The following is a 19,522-nucleotide window of genomic DNA, read 5'->3' on the forward strand; positions in this document are numbered from 1 at the left end:
TTGTATTTAAAAGGGTCTGCTTGCTACCAAATTACCCATACAGGTAAAACTAACATTGCTTTTTATTATGGGAGCAATCCCAAACTCCTGGTTGTCCAAATTCAGCTCTCAGTTATTCCTAATTTACATGAGCAACTCCACAGACTGCAATAAAATGAAACTGCACTTACAGTGATCTTCTGGGGTTAAAAACTTGGCACTAGGCTAACAGACGGGGCTCTGTGTTAATCGTTTTAGCTGGAAGTTAAAGAAGCTAAGTAGGTGGAACAAACAAAACAAAACAACAAACCCCCCCACTCAACCTTTTCAGTGTTCGTAAGGGTCTGTTTGCTGACAACAGATTATTTCAGCAACTGTTCATTAACTCCTGAATGTCTCACGCTTTGTCTTCAGGCTACAGAATTGCTAATGAGAAGGATTTGATTTCATGAGTCATTGGATCACACATCTCAACACAGTATCAACCTCAAACCTAGTTAATACAGAATGTTTTGTTCTGGCTTAGGGTTCTCAGTAGAGATTTAGTAAAATAAATCATTGATAATTTAAACAAAATGACTACACTCCTGCCAAAACATTCACTACAGAGGCCTTATGATTTACTTTGTATAGATTTCTGTCTGAGGTAAGTATCATTGCAGTGAAAGTCTCACTGATCTGCATCTGTCAGCAATTACAAAAGAAAATGGGGAGTCAAATCCTGAAGTTCTTACATATGCAAAAATTCTTGTTAAAATCAGTGAAAGTTTTGCTGGCCCAAGACCTGAAGCCATGGAATAGTAGCCCTGTGGTGAGAAGCATCCTCAGCTCCAACAGAAGTAGATAGGAAATGGGGATGCTCTGTGCCTTCAGTGTCTAATCTGAAGTGGGATTTGCAAGATTCAGCCAATGTTGACAAACATACATTTTGGCCATAGTATTCTGCTGAGGCACCGACAGGCTTGCGCAAGCTGGGGTTCTGCATGCAAATCTCTTTTCCTGAATCTAGCAGAAAAGGAACATATATATCGGCTGTATTACATGAATAACGCTTGTGTAGCATTCTGCTGCAGCATCAATAGGCTTGTGCAAGCCGGGGTTCTGTATGCAAATCTCCTTTCCTAAATCACACAGAAAAGAAACTGAAACAAGTGTCAATCATCAGCTAGTGACAAATCATGTGAGGATCAGATTGAAAAACAGCAGCCACGCCTAGTCTAACTATTTGTCTTGTTAACTGCAAATCTACATATAGGCAACCCAGGACCCCATACACTCAGTTGTGAATTTGCATTAAAATGGAGGGGAAAAAATCTGTCAGATTTGCTCTCATCTATGTCTCCTGCCCAGCAAGAGTTGCCTTCTCAAAAAAGGTCCTGCCCGCTGAATGATAGCCGTCGCCTAATAGTTCAGCATTGGTAGGTTCACCTGCTATTAACTAAAGCACAACAGATGGACTGTAAGGTTCATTTGCCAGGTCGTAAATTATGAATAGTGGGAGGCATTTGAATCATTCCTGAGTGGCTGCACAAGTGCACAGCTTACAGGGAACTCTGGCAGGAAACCAGACATGCCAGCTGCTCCCAGGAGCCACTGAGAGCCAGAGCGTGGGGCAAAGGGAGTTTTCCATAGCCCTACTCTGCCAGGGGTGCTGACCTGAGCCACCAGAGCCCCTTTTGGATCAGTTGTTTTGGTTGAAAACAGGACGTCTGGCAGTCCTAAATCTAAGCTTTGTCTTTTTTTATGTAAGGGCTTGTCTACATGAGAAAATGTGCTGAAACGGTTAAACTGCTCTAGTTACCCTGGTGTAACTCTCAATGTGAATAATCTTATTCTACAAGTGGGATTTTTTTTTTTCAGTTTATACCTGGCTGCATAATGTAAATTGGAAAAAGAAACTTCTGGCAAAATGTGTGTCCATCTGGAGAATTGTAAGAGTATAACTAGAACTGTTGAGATAAACTTTCCCTGTGGAGCACAACCCTACATTTCTAAGCTCTTCTTTCATGAAGACATCATTTAGAGACAATGTAGGCACAGGGGTGGAGAACCCCTGTCCCCATGGTCCAGATCTGGACAGTGGCTCATCTAGATTCAGACGCCGAGGTTTGTGGCATCCCTACCACTCCCAGCATCTGGCCTGTGGTAGGATGGTAGGTGGGGAGCCCTGGGCCTAACAGGCAGGATAAGGCAAGCCAGGGCCAGATCCAGACCAGAGGCTCTGCTGGGAGACGGGGAGAAGGAAGCAGTTCTGTGTGGTGCTCCTGCCACACTCCCTTGCCGCAGCTGGGGGACCACAGTGACAGAAAATGCTTGTGGGAGGGTTCACCTGTTACTCTCATTGGCCAGATTTTGGCCAATGGGAGTAGAGGAAGGTGTGGGAGTGACGGGAAGCATGGAGCCAGGTGAGCATCCCCCCGCTCCCCTCATGGCCAGCCTCCTCCCCCACCTCCCCCTCATGTATCCCATTCATACCCAGCTCTCCCATCCACAGTGTGCCCTGCATCCTTATTGCTCAGGTCCCCTTCCCTGACCCGTTCCTTCACCTGCTCCTGCCCAGCTCTCTTCCTGGTCCACTCCTGCATTCTCCCTTGCTCCTGCATCTTCCCCTCTGGCCAGACACTCTACCCTCAGCCTGCTTCTGCACTCTCCCATGATCCTTTACCTTCCCTCCTGGCCAGACTCTGCACCTACCTTTGCTCCTACACATCTCTTCTAGCCAAACACTTTTCCCCAACCCTTGGTCCTGCACCCTCTGTGCTGGCCAGACACCTCACCCCCAGCCCTCTTCTGCACCTCCCCTGCTTTCCAGACCTCCCACTCTCCCTCCTGGCCAGACACTCCACCCTTAGCTCTCACTCCTAAAACCTCCAACCCTACTAGACACCCCACCTTCAGCCCACTCCAGCACCCTGCCTCCCACCCAGACCCCCACCCCCACTTCATTCCACTCCCTGGCCACCCTCTCCCACACATTGAACCACTTATTTTAGCCTCACCCAAGATCCCAGGGGGTCAGGGTTGGGCTCACAAAATCTACTAACCCTGGTAGTTAACCTGAGTTAATCTGGCCTGAGGGAAGTGCCAAGGTTTGTCCTCCCTAACTTCTCTCCCCATCCTCCCCTGCCTTGGGATTGGAGTGCCAGGGGAGTGAGTATCTCAGTTGGGGGACACATCAGTGAGGATTGCTTTTTTTTGAGGGGTTGCCCCTCACTTGTGTGGCTGCTGACTGATTTTGCAGTACATCACTGACCCTGACCCAAAAAAGGTTCCCTACCCTTGACATAGGGCCTGATCATGTGCCATTGACTTCAAAGCACTATCAATTGATTGCTGAACTGCTATCACTACAGTTAGACCATGTATTGGCCTCCTTACAGCTGCCCAGGGCTGCCCTCCAGGACTCTAAAACCCTGGGCTTGAAACCCTGGTTGTTTGGGAGTAGTGCAGAAGACCATTTTGGTTGCAGCAGCAGACTGATCCATCCTTAGCTACGGTTAGTGGTGCTAGGTCAACTGCAATCTCTTTCCTAAAAGGAGAAGATGGGGTGGATAGGAGTTTCTGTGCCTTACGGAGGGTACAGTTGATAGTATTATGTGGAGGGACTGGATCCATTATGCTATTTCCTAGTGTGCCAATGTTACTTTTTTGGAGATTCCTGGAACCACTGAGGCTGGGGACAGAGAAGAGCTAAAAACACAAGCATACCTGATGTTGGGTCAGACTCAAATCATGCCATTGGAAGGGTGAAAAGGGAGTACTTATAAGTTTCTGTCCAAATCTAATTGGACGTGTTTAGGTATCATGACGCCCAGCTTACTGTCTGGAGACACCATTAATCTCTTAGATTATGTATACACTGTGATTTTTTTTCAAAATAATTGACACAAATTACATAAATTCTTCCCAAATACCTTTTTCTGAACTTGGTATGGTCCAAAGGCCGCCGAAGTTCAGAATAAGGGGCTATTTGAAATATTCCAATACCCCTCGTACAGCAAGGGGTAGCGGAGCCAGAATAGGGTACCCAGCTCTGCAGTGTTGCTATTTGCATACCAAAATAGCATCTGCAGTGAAAACATAACCTTGGAGTTGTGACAAGAAAGTCATCAGCCCCAACTTTCTCAGTCAGCAGACTGCTCTGTAAGGGAGCACCCCCTCTTTCCATGCACTCACCCGTATGTGTAGTGCTCTTCATTTGTTTCTTAAAACCGCTGTCTCATTTACCATGGTGTTCTCTGGCCCAGGGTCTCTAGCCTGAGACTCACTCTTTTTAAAGCAATGCTACAGCACTACATTAGCAAAGAAATTGTGCATAAAGGTCTGTTGTCACAGGACCAGTCCTGAGAGGTACCAAGTCCTTTCAGTTCCCATAGATTTCACTGTGTCTTTAGGATCGTGAACAACTCACAGTAGTTACACAACACACCATAGGACTGGGGCCTTAGGCCCCCTTTCAGGCAAGTATGTAAGCCTGTGCCTGGGTCCCTGTGAAGTCAACAGCACTTAAGAGCACTATCAAAACAAAAAGGCAGTCCAGTAGCACTTTAAAGACTAACAAAGTAATTTATTAGGTGGTGAGCTTTCGTGGGACAGACGCACTTCTTCCGACCATAGCCATAGCAGAACAAGAGCACTGTGTGTCTCCCAGGCCCGGGGTCACAAGGACAGACCTTTTAAACACAATCACATGACATGTTAAGTTTAATTAAAGTTGATCTGGTGCATAAGAGCTTTGCTAAATTGCATAAGCCAAATTCATCACTACTGTAACTCCACTGAGACTGCTGAGTCACACAGGGATAAGTGTGATGTTTGAGTGCCGTTGATTTCATGACTTACCGTAAAACAATACTCACTATAATACAGCATATACTGTTTTGCTTCCTGTTATATAGCTTCCTGATAGTCTTTATTTTAGTGACAAAAACACACCTAAATGATTTATCACTGAGTAAAACATAACTTTTTGTAGTAATGTTAAGTCCCAAAGTAGACAGCTCTGTTCTAACTCTCCTTGGAGTCTGGCTGCATTTACATGAACTCTTGAAGGAGTGACAAAACCCTTCCATTACATGAAATCATGAAGAGCCACATCCTGTCTATGCTAATTTATTTTTGATTATTTGCAAGTCACGGTGAGCTAAGCACATTTGAGTTAGGGGACAGGGAAAAGACAGTGACACCACCTTTTAAATAATAATAAGAACCTGTATTTAATGTATAACAATGCTGTTCCAACTTCTGCTCATTTTTAAATGTCTGAGTGTGATAATCATCCTACAAATAAAAGGGAAAAAGGAAAAACGGTAGGCAGCAGCAGGAGTTTTAGAAGCTTTGGGCGAGGCTGTTTTACACAGTTGTGTAACTGAGTGAAAAATGTGCTTTACTTCCCCCAGAAGGAAGAAAAGCAACGTGTCTGAAAAAACATGCCTTCCAATCAAGCAGCTGCAACAGCTGTCTTTTATGCAGTCTGTCCCCATAAGGAAGCAAGTGAAAATCACTGCTCTGGTAGCTCATCCTGTGCAAGCAAACTTGTCCCACAAAGTATATATAATCACCTCCTCCATTGTTATGTGATGTGTATTATTATTGCATGAGTTTACACTGTACTAAATATTTCATAACGTTCAGGGTGTTATCAGCTCCTTTAATAAGTAATGTATTGCATTATCATTAATCTTAATTATTAATCATTAAACTTAATTATTGACTATGTCAATTTCCAGTTTCTTTACTTCAAACCTTCCTGCAAGGCTCCACAATTGGGTCTTGCTAGCTCTTCTATTGCAATCTATAAGGACCCGTCTACACTGCCACTTGACCGTGTTGTAACTTTTTTGCTCAGGAGTGTGGAAAAACGAGGGTGACCATCCATCTCATTTTGGGCGGGACAGCCCCATATTTCAGGCACCAGATGATGTCCCAATTTATTTTTAAAAATGAGCTAATTGCCCTATATTTGACTCCCTGCTGGCATGCAGGGCAGCTGCTGGCCGGAGAGCATGTATACACATTTTCTGGCTACACCAGAGGGAGCCAGCAAGGGGCTTGGGACCCAAAAGGGGGCCCTGCAAAATTAAGGGTAGGTTGGGACCTGGGGGGGTGGCTGCCACCTCAGCCTTGGGGAGCTGGGAGGAGCTGCCACCCCCCGACACCATCTCTTTTTGTCCTGTATTTGGGATAAGCAGATATTGTCACCCTAGGCAGTCCCCTCCCCTCCCCTGGAGTGGCACAGCCTGAGAGTAGCACAAACTAGGAAGCTTGCGCTGCCTTTGGGCCACAACACTCTGGAGGAAGAAAAAGGACTGCATCTGCAGTCATCAGAGGCAGCGCAGTGCTGACGGTGAGTACAGAGAAGGGCTGATGCTGGAGGTGCATATGACCCCCCGCCGTGCACTACCGAGGTGTCACCTATAGCTGCCATTTAAACTTACAAGTGTAAACTTCTACCTACTCCTCTACTACCTGTTTCTTTGATTTTCTCCTCCCTCTTGCGACTTTTTTTCTTTCTAATACTACCACACTTAACTTTTAAAGAGCCTCCCACTTGCTCAGTTCTAAATAAACACCATCAATCACCTCAATCAAATGTTTATTTCTTTCTATTACAGGTTGAATCTCTCTAATCCAGAACACTCTCCATCTGGAAACATCCCTAACCCAGTATGACATTCATTAGCTGGATGACCGCTTAACATAGGTGTGGCCAACTTTCCCATAGTCCCCTAAAGGTTGTTTCCAGCCACCAGTCCTGGCTCTCAGTGTTTCATGCTGTTATTTAGCCCTCATTTACCCCTAAATGTCTTCTAAGGACCCAGTAAGCAATAGGAGTGTTGGTAACCATGAAGAACATTACTAACAGAAAATATTTCATAATAATAATATTAATTAAATTATTGTACAGTTAACACAACTCAGCAAATATGTAGGTCTAAGTCAGTGGTGAGCAACACATGGCCCGCATGAGGCCCTCAAAGCTTCTGCCTGAATACTAAGTACAAAGATGAAACTTTGTGTGAAAAAACAAAAATGTATACCTTAACAAGCATGTCAAAAATCGGTGCTACCTTTATGAATTGCTATTTTTCCTGTTACTTAATTTGTCTACTTCTCCTAAGTTTTAAATGTTTACCTTAGTTCTATTCTAAACATAAATGTTTAATAAAAATTTATTTTCATGAGCATTGTATTTTCACAAATGAAAAACGTGAAAAGCGCTGGTCCTGTGCGGATCGGCCCCTCGGCCACCCCTCCCACCGAGCCCCTAACCAAACCCGCGACCAGCCCCTGTGATGGTTCCCAGCCCCACGTGCCGCCGCAGACAGGCGAAGAGGTGGACACAGGAGCGGGGGCTGGAATACCGCGGGATAATAGAGGGCGTGTCCAGCTGGGACTCTAGGCCAATGAGAACGTCCAAGAGACGTGGAGGGACCGGACCCGGATTCCCGCTTGCATCAGAGGAGAGGAGTGGCCCGGGTGAAGCTCTGGCCAATAGAAGCCCAGAGCGATCGGAATTGTTGGCGGCTCCCGCGTTTGTAACAATGGGTCGCGCGGCGGGCCGGCTCTGGGGCCAATGGGAGCACAGCAGGGGCGGCCCGGTTCGGAGCTGGCGGAGAGCCCGGAGCTGTGATTGGGCGGCCTGGCGTTCTGGCGCCAAGTTCGAAAGGCATATAAAGTGTCTCCGGGGTGCCCCTAGCTCCTATTTCCCCTGCGAGCCGGAGTTGTTGCTGTGTTCCCTTCGCTGCCGGTCTCTGCCCGCCATCGCTGCCATGATCCGCGCCCCGCTCTCCGTCCGCAACGAGCAGCCCCGCCTGTCACCCATGAAGAACCTGGTGCTGAGCGACAAGGAGAACACGGTGAGTGTGTCGTGACTGTTCCCCTCCCCCCGCTCTGGCGCGGCCCGGCCTGGCCGCGGCTCCTCTTACTTCCGACCTCTGTCTCCGCAGCCCCCCGCACTCAGCGCCTCGCGCGTCCTGGCCCACAAGGCCGCTCGGAAGATCTTCCAGGAGGCGGCGGACCCGAAGCAGGTGAGTGGAGGGGGAAGGGGGAAAGGGCTGAGGGCGACCCGCTGCGGCGGCGGGGGGAAGGGGCCCGGAGACGCAGCCGCGGGCGGCTCCTTCGGCAGCTTCGTGTCTTGGCGCCAAACGCCGCTGTCCGCCTACGCGCGCGGCTCCGGGTGAGGGGGGTCTCCCTCCTGGGCGGGGAGGTGGGGGCTGGGGTGGCACCTCTTCCATACCTCTCGCCGGGGTCTGGTAGGGGGACCCCGCCTTCCCGGGGTGGGGGGCGGACTGGGCTGGCCTCTACTCTCCTGTCGGGGGAGGGGCTGGTAGGGCGCCTCCTCCCCATCTCTCTGCCGGGGTTAGCCTGGTGTGGTCTCCTTCCCCCTCGGGCGTTGCAGGCGGGGGACTGATATGCGCTCTTCTCCCCCTCCCCGGCTTTTGAGGGAGCCTCTGTAGGGGTGGGGGGCGGGCTGGCACGATCCTTCCCTTCATGGTGGTCGAGGGACACTTCCTCCTTTCTCCCTGTCACTTTCACGCTTTTTTCCCCTCCCTTTCTTGGGTTCCCCTTCTCGCCGAGAGGAACACGTCCATTTCCATGTCTATACCGGCAACGGACGGCAAACTAGCTTAGTTGCCCTTTGGAAACCACAGCCTCGTAGAACATATTACCACATGTTGTAGGCAAACCCTAAACCAAGTCCATGACACCTAGTCATGCTCCCTGACTTCCACACAACATAACTATTGTCTTTGCTACAACCACAAATTCTCCTTCTCCCCCCCAATCCCCATTCAAACTTCAGGGACGCAGCCTAGTCCTTCATGCTCTTCATAATATGGGTACCACTTCCTACACCAACATCTAAGGGCTCCCCAATGATGGGGACATTGAACTCACGTCTTCCTATTGTGCCTCCTTTAGTTGAAGCCCAAAACAGTGACGCAAGCTCCAAGCAGCCTGTGTGATGAGCCACTCCTACGGGAGAATCCCCACCGGTTTGTCATCTTCCCCATCCAGTACCATGATATCTGGCAGATGTACAAGAAAGCAGAGGCCTCATTCTGGACAGCTGAAGAGGTGAGGGACTGTTAGGAGTGTATCCCTATTCTGGTTGCTAAAGTGGACACACCCACCAGACAGCTGCTCAGCTCAGCCTGTAACTGAGCAGGTATTCTCAATAGTGTCAACTTGATTGCAAAGCAATGAACTATTGGGGCCTCTGATGATCAGGATGGTGTTGTATTAGGTGCTGTACAAACAACAAAGATGGTCAATACTGAAAGATTTTACAGATGAAGAGTTCATCTGTACTTGAAACTGTTGTAGGGGAGAGGTGGGGAACCTACCCACAGGCTGGATTCTGCATGCAGCTTGCTTGGGGCTCACCTCCTGCCCTACATCCTGGTGGGGAGTCCAGGCTGATGCTCCAGCCCCACAGACCTCACCATGTGGCTCAAGCCTCAGTGCTGGTTCCCTGATACTCACTTATGGGCCGCAACCAGGCAAGCTGGGAATGAGTCTGGCCCATGGGCTCTGCCTGGTGGCGGAAGAAACGGCTCTCTATTGTGCTCACAAACTGCTATCTCTTCCCCTCCTCTCCCCACCCTCCCAAGCTAGGGGAACAGCAGTGCAGGGAACCAATGGCCTGGAGGCTTCCCTCTGCTGCTCTCTCGGCTAAAATTACAGCCAATGGGTGTGGGGAGTGTTGTGCAGCCACACATGCCTCCAGGAGACTGCATAGGTAAGCACCCCCAATGTATTCCTGCAATCTCCTCCTCTTCAGATTACCTGATCCCATGCAGCTGCTGCCTTCACACTGAACCTCTTTTGTGGCCCCCATCCCAGCGCTGGGGGGTGGGAGGGGCACAATCTGCTAGCCCCAGACTCCTAGAAGAGTTCATCTGGCCTTGTGGAAGCCCTGAACCTTGGCCCTCTAACTGTGGGGCTGGAGTGTGAGGGGATGTCATTTGGGAGGTGCATCAGTGAGGGTTGGTTGGTCTTTCTTGTCACTTATGTAGACACAAAACTGTCACATCCCTGTTGTAGTGCTTCACTATTTGTGCTGATGGAAGGGTTCTTTTGTCAGTGTAGGAAGTGACGAGGTAAATCCATAGAATAGTCTATGCTGGGGAGAGGTGTTGATTTTTTGCAGTCCTGGACTGTAATTAAACTGGCAGAACATACTAGAGTTGTCCTGGCCTAAGAAGAGCTGGCAGTAACTATGTATAAAGTGTACTATTGCCTTAAAAAATTTTATATTTACCATTTGGTTAAATAACCTTTTTAAAGTGACAAACCAAGAACAGCTTGTTAGGAACCTGTTCGACTTCGACAGCAGTGGTGTTTGGTTTTTTAATACACGGTATAGCATTACTTTAAAGAAGTGCATTCTTGAAGAAATTGATAAAATTGTAAGTGGCTGCTTTTGTTCTTCAGGTTGATCTTTCCAAAGACATTCAGCACTGGGAGTCCTTGAAGCCTGAGGAGAAGTACTTCATTTCACATGTCCTAGCCTTCTTTGCAGCAAGTGATGGCATTGTAAATGAGAATTTGGTAAGCATACAAAAGAGATGAAAGTGGAAATCATTCTTTTAACCCAGCTGTCCAAAGAAAATACTTGTTAATGGGATGTTGAGCTGTTTCTGCTCTAAAAATTATCAGATCTGTAATCTTTTTCTAGGTAGGCAAGGGGTGGGGGAAGTTGCACTTAATAAGGCAGTGATTGCTCCATAACAATGGTTCTTAAGCTACAGCCCACGGACCACTAGTGGTCTGCAGCTGCCTTGCAGGTGGGCCGCAAGGCTTGGGGTTTGCCCTTCCCCACCACAATGGGGTGCCTGTGCTGGCATTCCAGCCCTGCGGTACCCCCTGCTGACAAGGCTATTTCATGGCTTCACATTGTGGGCAGCGGAGCAATGTGTGCCATGGTGGAGAAAAGCATGTTTCTGTGCAGGAAACGGCTTGTGGGAAGGTTTCCTTCCCGATCTCATTGGCTGGATCTGTCAATGTGAGTAGCAGAGTGTGGTGCCTGGAGATAAGTGGCTTCTCTCCACACACCACTTGGCCAACCCCTGCACTCTTTCTCATCCCCCTGATGTGTCCCTCCCTCCCATCCCCACTCCTGTAGCCTCTCCTGGCTGCTCCTGCACTCTGACCCCCATCTGTCACTTCCTGGTAACCCTCTGAACTACCCGGTAACCACTGAACCAATCATTTTTGACCTCACCCTAGATCCTGCAGGGAGTGGGTCTCAAAATCTACTAACCCCAGTACCCCAAAAGAGTCGAGCTGTCCTGTGAGAAGCCCTGACATTTAGTCTTTATGTCTTCTTTAACACCCCCTGCCCAAAGGAATGAGATCTCAATTGGGGGCCACATCTGTGAGGGTTGTGGGGGATTGCTTTCACTTGTGGCCTGTGACTGACTTTTCCGTAGATCAGTGGCCCCCGACCCAAAAAAGGTTCCCTACCCCTGCTATAAATAAATGAACATTGAAGCCTTTTTTGGACATTTTAAATACAATATTTTAAATTTAAGAACATAAGAACAGCCATACTGGGTCAGACCAAAGGACCATCCAGCCCAGTATCCTGTCTGCTGACAGTGGCCAGTGCCAGGTGCCCCAGAGAAGGTGAACCGAAGAATATGATCAGCGATTTATCTCCTGCCCTCTGTCTCCAGCCTTTGACTAAAGGCTAGGGGCACCATACTTTACCCTTGACTAATAGCCATTTATGGACCTAACCTCCAAAAATTTATCAAGCTCTTTTTTAAACTCTGTTACAGTGCTGGCCTTCACAGCCTCCTCTGGCAAGGAGTTCCACAGGTTGACTGTGTGCTGTGAAGAAAAATTTTATTAGTTTTGAACCTACTACCCATTAATTTCATTTGTTTTACTTTTTCCACATTTAACTGCTTGATCTGTTTAAATCTGATAATTTTTCTTTTGTACCAGTTCATATGCCTCCTTATGTTATGGCTCCAGTAGCCTAATATGAATAACTTAGTATTTATGGGATTGATAAATAAACAAAAGCATTTTGTCATGGCTGCTGGTCAACGGAAAGGCTCATGTTGAGCATGGTGGGCCATGGACCACTGCTCCATAGCATAGGACTCTTGTGTGTGGCTTTTTTTGAAAACTAAGCTTTCGCTATGGTAAGAGAAGAAGGGTGAGTATTATAGTTACGAATACAGGATTTAGGAATCTAGTGGCCTGACTGTTTCCTGGTTGTGATGAGAATCTATTTTGTCGGGGGATGTGAAGTGGGGATCTCTTCCACAAGCCTGGTTGCTGCTACATCTATAAGTTGGTGGGGGGTATTTGTCTATCTTGTAGGACAGTTGAAACAGGTAAAACTTTGTGCTTTAAAACCCTTGTTTGTAAGTTGCAGAAGTGCAAAATATTGTTGTAGCACCATCAATCTTTTTGCTTACATGTCCTGGATTAAGTGGAGATGGGAAAACTGCAGTATTTTTTTGGGCTAAATCAAGGAATTAAGTGGTGACAAAGCCAAAACCTGATTCCTGACACTGAGGAGGCTGTTGCGCCAGGGTTAGCTTCTGAACATGAACACTGCTCAGACCAAAGGGCTGTGTAGAGTAACATGGGAAATACCTATGAGGTTAACACTAAACTGCAACCTGTTAAATGGGTAATGTGTTCTGCAATACTCATTGGTTTTTCCTCTAGGTGGAGCGATTCACCCAAGAAGTACAAGTAACAGAAGCACGCTGTTTCTATGGCTTCCAGATTGCTATGGAAAACATACATTCAGAAATGTACAGTCTGCTCATAGATACTTACATTAAAGATCCAAAAGAGAGGTTAGTATCACGTGGTGAAATGTCCAAGTTGCTGTAAAATTTGATGGGGTCTAATACGTTCATTGTAAAACAATACAGAAAAGACTTCAGAATTTAAACTAGATTGGCAAATGTACAATGCTGAAAAGTGTCAGTATAATAGAGTAGGGAGGGTGTAACAAAGTATCCCACAAGTCTAGGTTTAACCTCAGTAAGTAATAAATGAGGGTATGACGCCAAATATGTGAAGGCTGGTATGGTCAATCTATGGACACTTAAAACTGCTCTGGATTCTACAAGAAGTCCTTGCATTGGCTAGTTAAGTGACATAGAACAGTTTCATAGAATCATAGGGCTGGAAGGGACTTCCAGAGGTCATCTAGTCCAGCCCCCTGCTTCAAGGAGGACCAACCCCCACTAAGTCATCCCAGCTGGGACTTAAAAACCTCGGGGGATGGAGAATCCACCACCTCTAGGCAATGCATTCCAGTGCTGTGGGGACCATTACGGTTTGTATTTTTTGACTCTGAACTGGAATCGTAATTATAACCCTGAGTGCATCTTTGCATCTGATGGCTGTCTCCACTTGCCATGTGGTTAAACTGAAAAGTTCTGTTTGCAGGTTACAACTATTTATTACCCAGCCTTTTGTAATGTAGTAAGCCATGCTGCTTTCTGATAGCTACATACATATAAAACCTGGATGCTTTACAGGTTTGCCTTTTGAGTTATTAAAACATTAATACAGTAAAGTCTGAGTACACAAGGGTTCCATTCCATGCACCCTCGCATAACCTAGATTTCGCATAAGTGGGGGTCCAGCTTTTTTCCCCAGCAGAACACATGTTCTGCAGCTGGGGAAGCAGTGGAAAGTTAAGTCTTGGGGTGTGGGAGCAGTTGGGGAGGGTTAAGCCTGGCAGTGGGTTGGGGACATGGGAGGTGGGTGTGAGGGATAAGGCTGGGGTGCGTTAGGGCTGCACGGGGGAGAGGGTTGGAGTTAAGCTGGAGCTGTGTATGGGGTGTTGAGTCAGAGCCCTTGCGCGGTGAGCCAGGACATGGCGAGAGGTTGAATTGAAGCGGGAGCCAGGTGTGGGTGGTGAGATGTTTGGGGAGTGGGGGGTGAACTGGGAGTGAGGGTTGAATTGGAGCTGCACATGGGAGTTTAAACCAGGGTGGGAGGATGGAATTGGGGCCGTGTGCAAGAGGTTTGAATTAGAGCTGTGCGTGGGGGGGGTTTAAACCAGGGCAGTGGGTGGAGGCAGAACTGGAGTCATGTGTGAGGGGTGAGCCAGAGGTGGGGGTGGCAGGTGAGCCAGCAAAGGGTGTTGACCAGGGAGGTTGAGTTGGAGTCCTGCCTTAGGGTTTGTGAGCTAGAGCAGACAGGTTGCGGGGTGAGTAGGAGCTGTGTGCAGGTGGTGAGTGTAGTTGGGTGGGGGGCTGAGCCCAGGCCTTGCAGAGCCAGTGGGGTTGAGCCAGGGCTGGGAGGGTGAGTTAAGCACAACTGGAAATCACACTACAGGGTTTACTATACGAATCGGGGTCAGTCACATAAGAGAGGGGTTGCATACTCTGAGACCATACTGTACAAAGTGTCAACTTGAAAAACAAGCTAAACCTTACACTTTGGTTGATGTAAACCATATCAATGAGACTGAAAGATTTCAGAATTAAGTATAACTAGTTCTTTAGGTTTTGAGAGAGTTTATCATAAGACTTTGAAACCTGCAGTTGGATGTGTTCCAAAATGTAAGACCATGAGTGCACTTCAGACTACAAGTGGGATTCATGTACTGGAATCCTGGAATGGGGTGATGTGCTGACACCAAGGAATGAGTTGTACAAATACAGTGTGTCTTTGCCAAGATTAGTACCAGTGTAACTACACAAGCCGTAAAATCACTAATGCAGACAAGTTCTAAAGTACGGGTTTCAAAATGTGCTAGGTACTAGCAAGTAATTCAGGTTATTCAGCGAGATCTGCTGAGATTGCTATTTGGAAACCTATTGCACTAGACTCTGTGGTGACTTTTCACTTCTAATATACTATACACTTTTCAGGGAGTTTCTTTTCAATGCCATTGAAACACTGCCATGTGTTAAAAAGAAGGCTGATTGGGCCATGCAGTGGATTGGGGACAAACAAGCAACATATGGTGAGTGCCTTTTTTTGAACTGTGCGTTTAGTAGATGCTTTAATGTATTTCCTTTTCTAGCAGGAGTGACAATTTCAATAGCAGTGTTTCCCCACATAGCAAAGGATGGCCAAAGGGCGGCACTGTTTTCTGTAGCTGTGAAGGATGTGTAGTTTATTCCTTCTAAGGAGCTATGCTTCTGTGGAAGGATAAAGTTCACCTACTTTATGGATTCTTGATTGTTTCACTTTGTAGGTGGGAGGCAATTGAAGTTCCATTTATCCTTTGAGTATGAAATCTTTGCTCGAGGTCTTGTTGCATGTTCTCAGACTACAATACACTTAAGCAGCGCTGTCTCCAATCTCAGGAATGGAAAATTCTCAGTATGCTTCAAATTTTCAGGCTAAGTGAATGTTCTCAGACTTACACTGTACTTTCCTGACAGGAGAACGTGTAGTAGCTTTTGCAGCAGTGGAAGGAATCTTCTTCTCTGGCTCCTTTGCATCCATTTTTTGGTTGAAGAAGAGAGGGCTAATGCCTGGACTCACTTTTTCTAATGAACTCATCAGCAGAGATGAGGTAAGAACCTTGTAACAATCTTATTACAATGCATCACAAGAAACATGTGCCTTTGATTCTTACAAAAGTCTGGTGCTAAATACATGGGTAAATAATATCTGGAAATACAGATGAATTGAAACAAGTGTTGATTTGAGGTGAAAAACTATTAAGAAGGCAGACTACTAAATTTTTGAGAAGGAAACTACAAAGTGACCTGCTTCCTCCAGGGAAAATCATCCTGCTTTTTGAGTATTAAGATGGTGTTTGGTTTGTGGGCTCTTGATGTGCCTCTGGTTTTGAGAGAGCACTTATAATATCTGTACACTCCTCTTTCCAGGGTTTGCACTGTGACTTTGCCTGCCTAATGTTCAAACACTTGGTGCACAAACCATCAGAGGAAAGAGTAAGAGAAATCATTACCAGTGCTGTCAGGATAGAGCAGGTAATGTGAGCATTTACTACATAAATTAAGGAACACCACATTTTAGCTGAAAAGGCAGCAGGCTATTAGGGCATGAAAATGTTCTAGATAACATGTTTTTATGCAAAGATCTTCTGTACCTAACATTCCCTTTTCAAATCTGTAGGAGTTCTTGACAGAAGCATTACCTGTAAAGCTGATTGGCATGAATTGCACTTTAATGAAACAGTATATTGAATTTGTAGCAGACAGACTTATGCTGGAGCTGGGATTTAGCAAGGTAAGGTTATAAGCATTGCATTACTGCCCTTTTCTCATGAAATCATTTGATTTGCTATGAATCTTGAATATGGAGAACAGCTGCCAATTTAATGTGATTGTTTTCACCCCTGACCAGTAGCCAGGATCCTACCAGTTCCACTGATTGTATACTCTGTCCTGAGTAGACATGTACATATACAGTGACAATCAAATGAGGAAAAACCCAGTGTGCTTCTGCCTCAAGAGAGCAGTGGACTAAGGCATACAGAAGCACAGCACCAAAAACATGGGAGAGAGAGGTGTTCCTCTTGACAGATAGTAAACTGAACTACTTTGCATTAAGCAAATTCTTTATCTGGCTTTCCCACTGCTAGCCCTCACTTTCCAGCTGATTCTTTTTCGTGCCACTTCCAGATCTGAAAACCATTTGTGACTAGGTGTCTTGTTTTTTTTTTTTTCCAGATATTCAAAGCAGACAATCCATTTGACTTCATGGAGAATATCTCACTGGAAGGCAAAACTAACTTCTTTGAGAAGCGAGTAGGAGAATACCAGAAGATGGGAGTAATGTCAAAGCCCAAAGATAACTCTTTCACTCTGGATGCAGACTTTTAAATGAACTGAAACCACTTAGGATGTGATGTGCATGCTCTGCTACTTGAATGAAACATTACTTTCAGTGTAAAGTCACTGTATGACTTGATATTGTACAAACATACCACTCCTGAACAATGTGGTATGGTACTGTCTTGAGGAGGCTAGTATAGCTGCAGCAGTAAAATTCTTTCATTAGATATTGCCAATGGTATTGGTTCATAGAATACTTAGGAGTAATGTGTTTTTAAAAAAAAAAAAAAAAAAATCACTTCTTGAAATATCAATTCTTGGTGACCTCAAATGCCATCTTACAACAGGCAGGTTATATACATGGATATCACTGGCTTCTGGAATTTCTCAAAGCTGGCAATAGCTAAAATAGTATTACTGGATTTGAGAGGGGGAGGGCTCTTGAATACTACAGGGGAAGCTACATGACCTCACTGCTTCTTAGCAGGTTTTAAGTTTACTTTTTACTATTTTTAATAATTTGTATATAAACCTGGCACTTTAATATTACAAATCTGACTTGTAGTCTTCCTGGTAACATGAATATCGAGGCTTGAGTTTAGAATAAACTTAGACAGCAGTGCATGATAACTTTTTATGCTTGTTTAGTTGTAACTTAAAGGATTGAATCAAAGCTCGATCATTTTTAGTAATCCTGATGGATTTATAAAACTTCTAGCAAAGTGTAGAAATACAAGTTGTATGGAAGTTGAAAAAGCTTATTAAAAAGTCATGTGGTGTAGATTCTGGAAACACTTTTGCCTCTGCTTGAAATCCCAGCTTTCTTCAATATACTTGTGGTTTTTTTTTTTTTTTAATAAATCACATTTTACTAGGTCACTTTCAGCCACTGTTCACCATTAGCTTGCAGGAGAGCAAACTTCTTAGGCTTGGCCCTGCTTTGCCTATGCAAGTGCCAGGGCCAGCCCCCTCAACCTGTCTATTGTAATCCAAACCCCCAAACTTCTGTTTATGGCAGGAGGTGAGCTCACATTATGGGTAAGAAAATAAAATGTACCATACAAACTTTAATTAGTATATAAATGTGAATGCACAGATACCAAAACAAGTAACAGTTCAACATTTTCACTGAGCCTGAGACTCAACAGCCAGTGGTGCTACACCTGCCCCTTATGAAATTTCATGCCCCACCCAAGAGCCCTACCCCCTACTTTGCACAGCCCTGCACTAGATAAACTGCTCTGAAGGGCAACCTGCTTACTCCTTCTCTGAGCAATGACATTAATCCATAAAACCTTTGTCCAAGGTATCCTGCAAGATGATCAAGGTTCAAAGTGGTCATTCAGGAGCTAGAATGCCAAACAGCTTGTCCAAGCCTTGGTATCTGGCACCTAATGGAGGGGGAATGATGCTTTAAATTAAAACAGGTGATTCTGAAAAATCTAATTGATCTGCTCTTACTTAAATTGGAGCTCAATGAGGAGTCAAGGGTGAAATTGGACATCTGCACAAAAACCATGAAAACATGGCCCCTTATAGACTAACGTTATGGAGCATAAGCTTTCGTGGGCAAAGACCTGCTTTGGATCTGTTACTCTCTAAAGTGTGTCAAGACTCCTTGTTTGTTGAAGTTACTGACTTGGCTACCCTTCTGCTACATGGAAAATATGGTGCCTTTTTTAGTGTCTTGTTTACTAGCACCAGTTTTCTTTAAGTTAGAATTTATTTCAGCTACTCATTGCCTTAGAGCAGTGGTTCCCAATTTTTTGCTATCATCTCCCCTCTTGATTTTTTTGAGAAACCCTCATTTGTCCCACCTCCTCTTTACCATCATCCAAACCACTTTTTACAAAAAATTCAATTTGCAATTTAAAATAAACACAAACTTGATATAAAAATGTTAAAATTAAAAATAAAGCACAAATAGTTTTTCTTGGCCCCTTGAGGGCACCTAGTGTAGCCCCAGTTGGTCAGCTACCTGAGCCCCATACCAGCTACGAGAGCTGCCTGTGCAAGCTGCCTGCCTGAGACTTGCACCACTGGGGCCAGCCCAACTGTCTGCCAGCTTCTGGGGCTGGCTGCCCACCCAAGTCCCACACTGCCAGCCCAAGCCCTTCATTGCAAGGGCCAGCTGCCCACCCGAGCTTACTGAGCCCTGTGATACTGGGGCCAACCACCCAAGCCTGGTGAATCCTGCAAGCCAGCTGGCTGCCTGAGCCCTACAAGCCCTGTGAGCTGCCTGCCTGAGCCCCTCCTTTCCTACAAAGCCAGGCACCACCAGCTCCCTACTCTTACCCCATCCCCGTTCCCCTTACGTGAGCCAGGCAGCCCTAGACTAACCACAGACTTCCCCACCAATCCATGCTCAGTTTTGCACATGGGTCTTTGCTGGCTGCCTGCTTTTTATTGTGGCTGTGACAAGTCACCCGCATAAAATGGCAGGGGCCGAGAGCCAGAAGCAAAGGGTGGGAGAAATGATGGGGGGCTGGGTTGCCCCATGCCCCCCTGAAATTTCTTCATAGCCCCTGGGGTGGCATGCCCCCCAGTTTGGGAAACCATGACTAGAGCATGGGATAGTGCTATGATTGGCCCTCATCTTGACAACCATATGAAGTGACTAAGGAAGTGAGCTGGCAGAAGTGTATGGGGGTTGGTCATAGTTCACAACACCTTAGTTTCCTGAACTGAGAATGTAAAAAGCATCTAGGTGAAAGTGAGATTTGAGTTCAAGAGGTGTGTCTCATCCCATTTTAGTAGGAAAACCAACTGATGCCACCTGTTTACAACAAGAG

General features: G+C 46.1%; 1 protein-coding gene across 3 annotated transcripts; it reads left to right on the top strand.

Annotated features, from left to right (window-relative positions):
• The first annotated feature begins 7,711 nt into the window (after window positions 1–7,711).
• RRM2 (ribonucleotide reductase regulatory subunit M2) lies at window positions 7,712–17,634 on the top strand. 3 transcript variants are annotated; one of them, XM_074988950.1, is made up of 10 exons: window positions 7,712–7,838; window positions 7,929–8,009; window positions 8,905–9,060; window positions 10,420–10,536; window positions 12,676–12,809; window positions 14,847–14,941; window positions 15,366–15,499; window positions 15,819–15,923; window positions 16,069–16,182; window positions 16,626–17,634. In XM_074988950.1, exons 1-10 carry the CDS (start codon window positions 7,752–7,754, stop codon window positions 16,776–16,778), a joined length of 1,176 nt encoding a protein of 391 aa, XP_074845051.1. In that variant the 5' UTR covers window positions 7,712–7,751; the 3' UTR covers window positions 16,779–17,634. The 3 variants fall into 3 exon arrangements, with proteins under 3 accessions (XP_074845051.1, XP_074845052.1, XP_074845053.1); XM_074988951.1 differs by lacking the exon at window positions 15,819–15,923; XM_074988952.1 differs by lacking the exons at window positions 7,712–7,838; window positions 7,929–8,009 and adding an exon at window positions 8,079–8,158.
• The last annotated feature ends 1,888 nt before the right edge of the window (window positions 17,635–19,522 follow it).

This window comes from Carettochelys insculpta, chromosome 3, assembly GCF_033958435.1.
Source record: "Carettochelys insculpta isolate YL-2023 chromosome 3, ASM3395843v1, whole genome shotgun sequence".
Classification (NCBI taxonomy): Eukaryota; Metazoa; Chordata; order Testudines; family Carettochelyidae; genus Carettochelys; species Carettochelys insculpta.

Coding starts and splice junctions, on each gene's coding strand:
- RRM2 (XM_074988950.1), top strand. CDS start 7,752: ATGATCCGCGCCCCGCTCTCCGTCCGCAACGAGCAGCCCCGCCTGTCA. Junction 14,942..15,365: donor GGACAAACAAGCAACATATG/GTGAGTGCCTTT, acceptor CTTTCCTGACAG/GAGAACGTGTAGTAGCTTTT. Junction 15,500..15,818: donor AACTCATCAGCAGAGATGAG/GTAAGAACCTTG, acceptor TCCTCTTTCCAG/GGTTTGCACTGTGACTTTGC.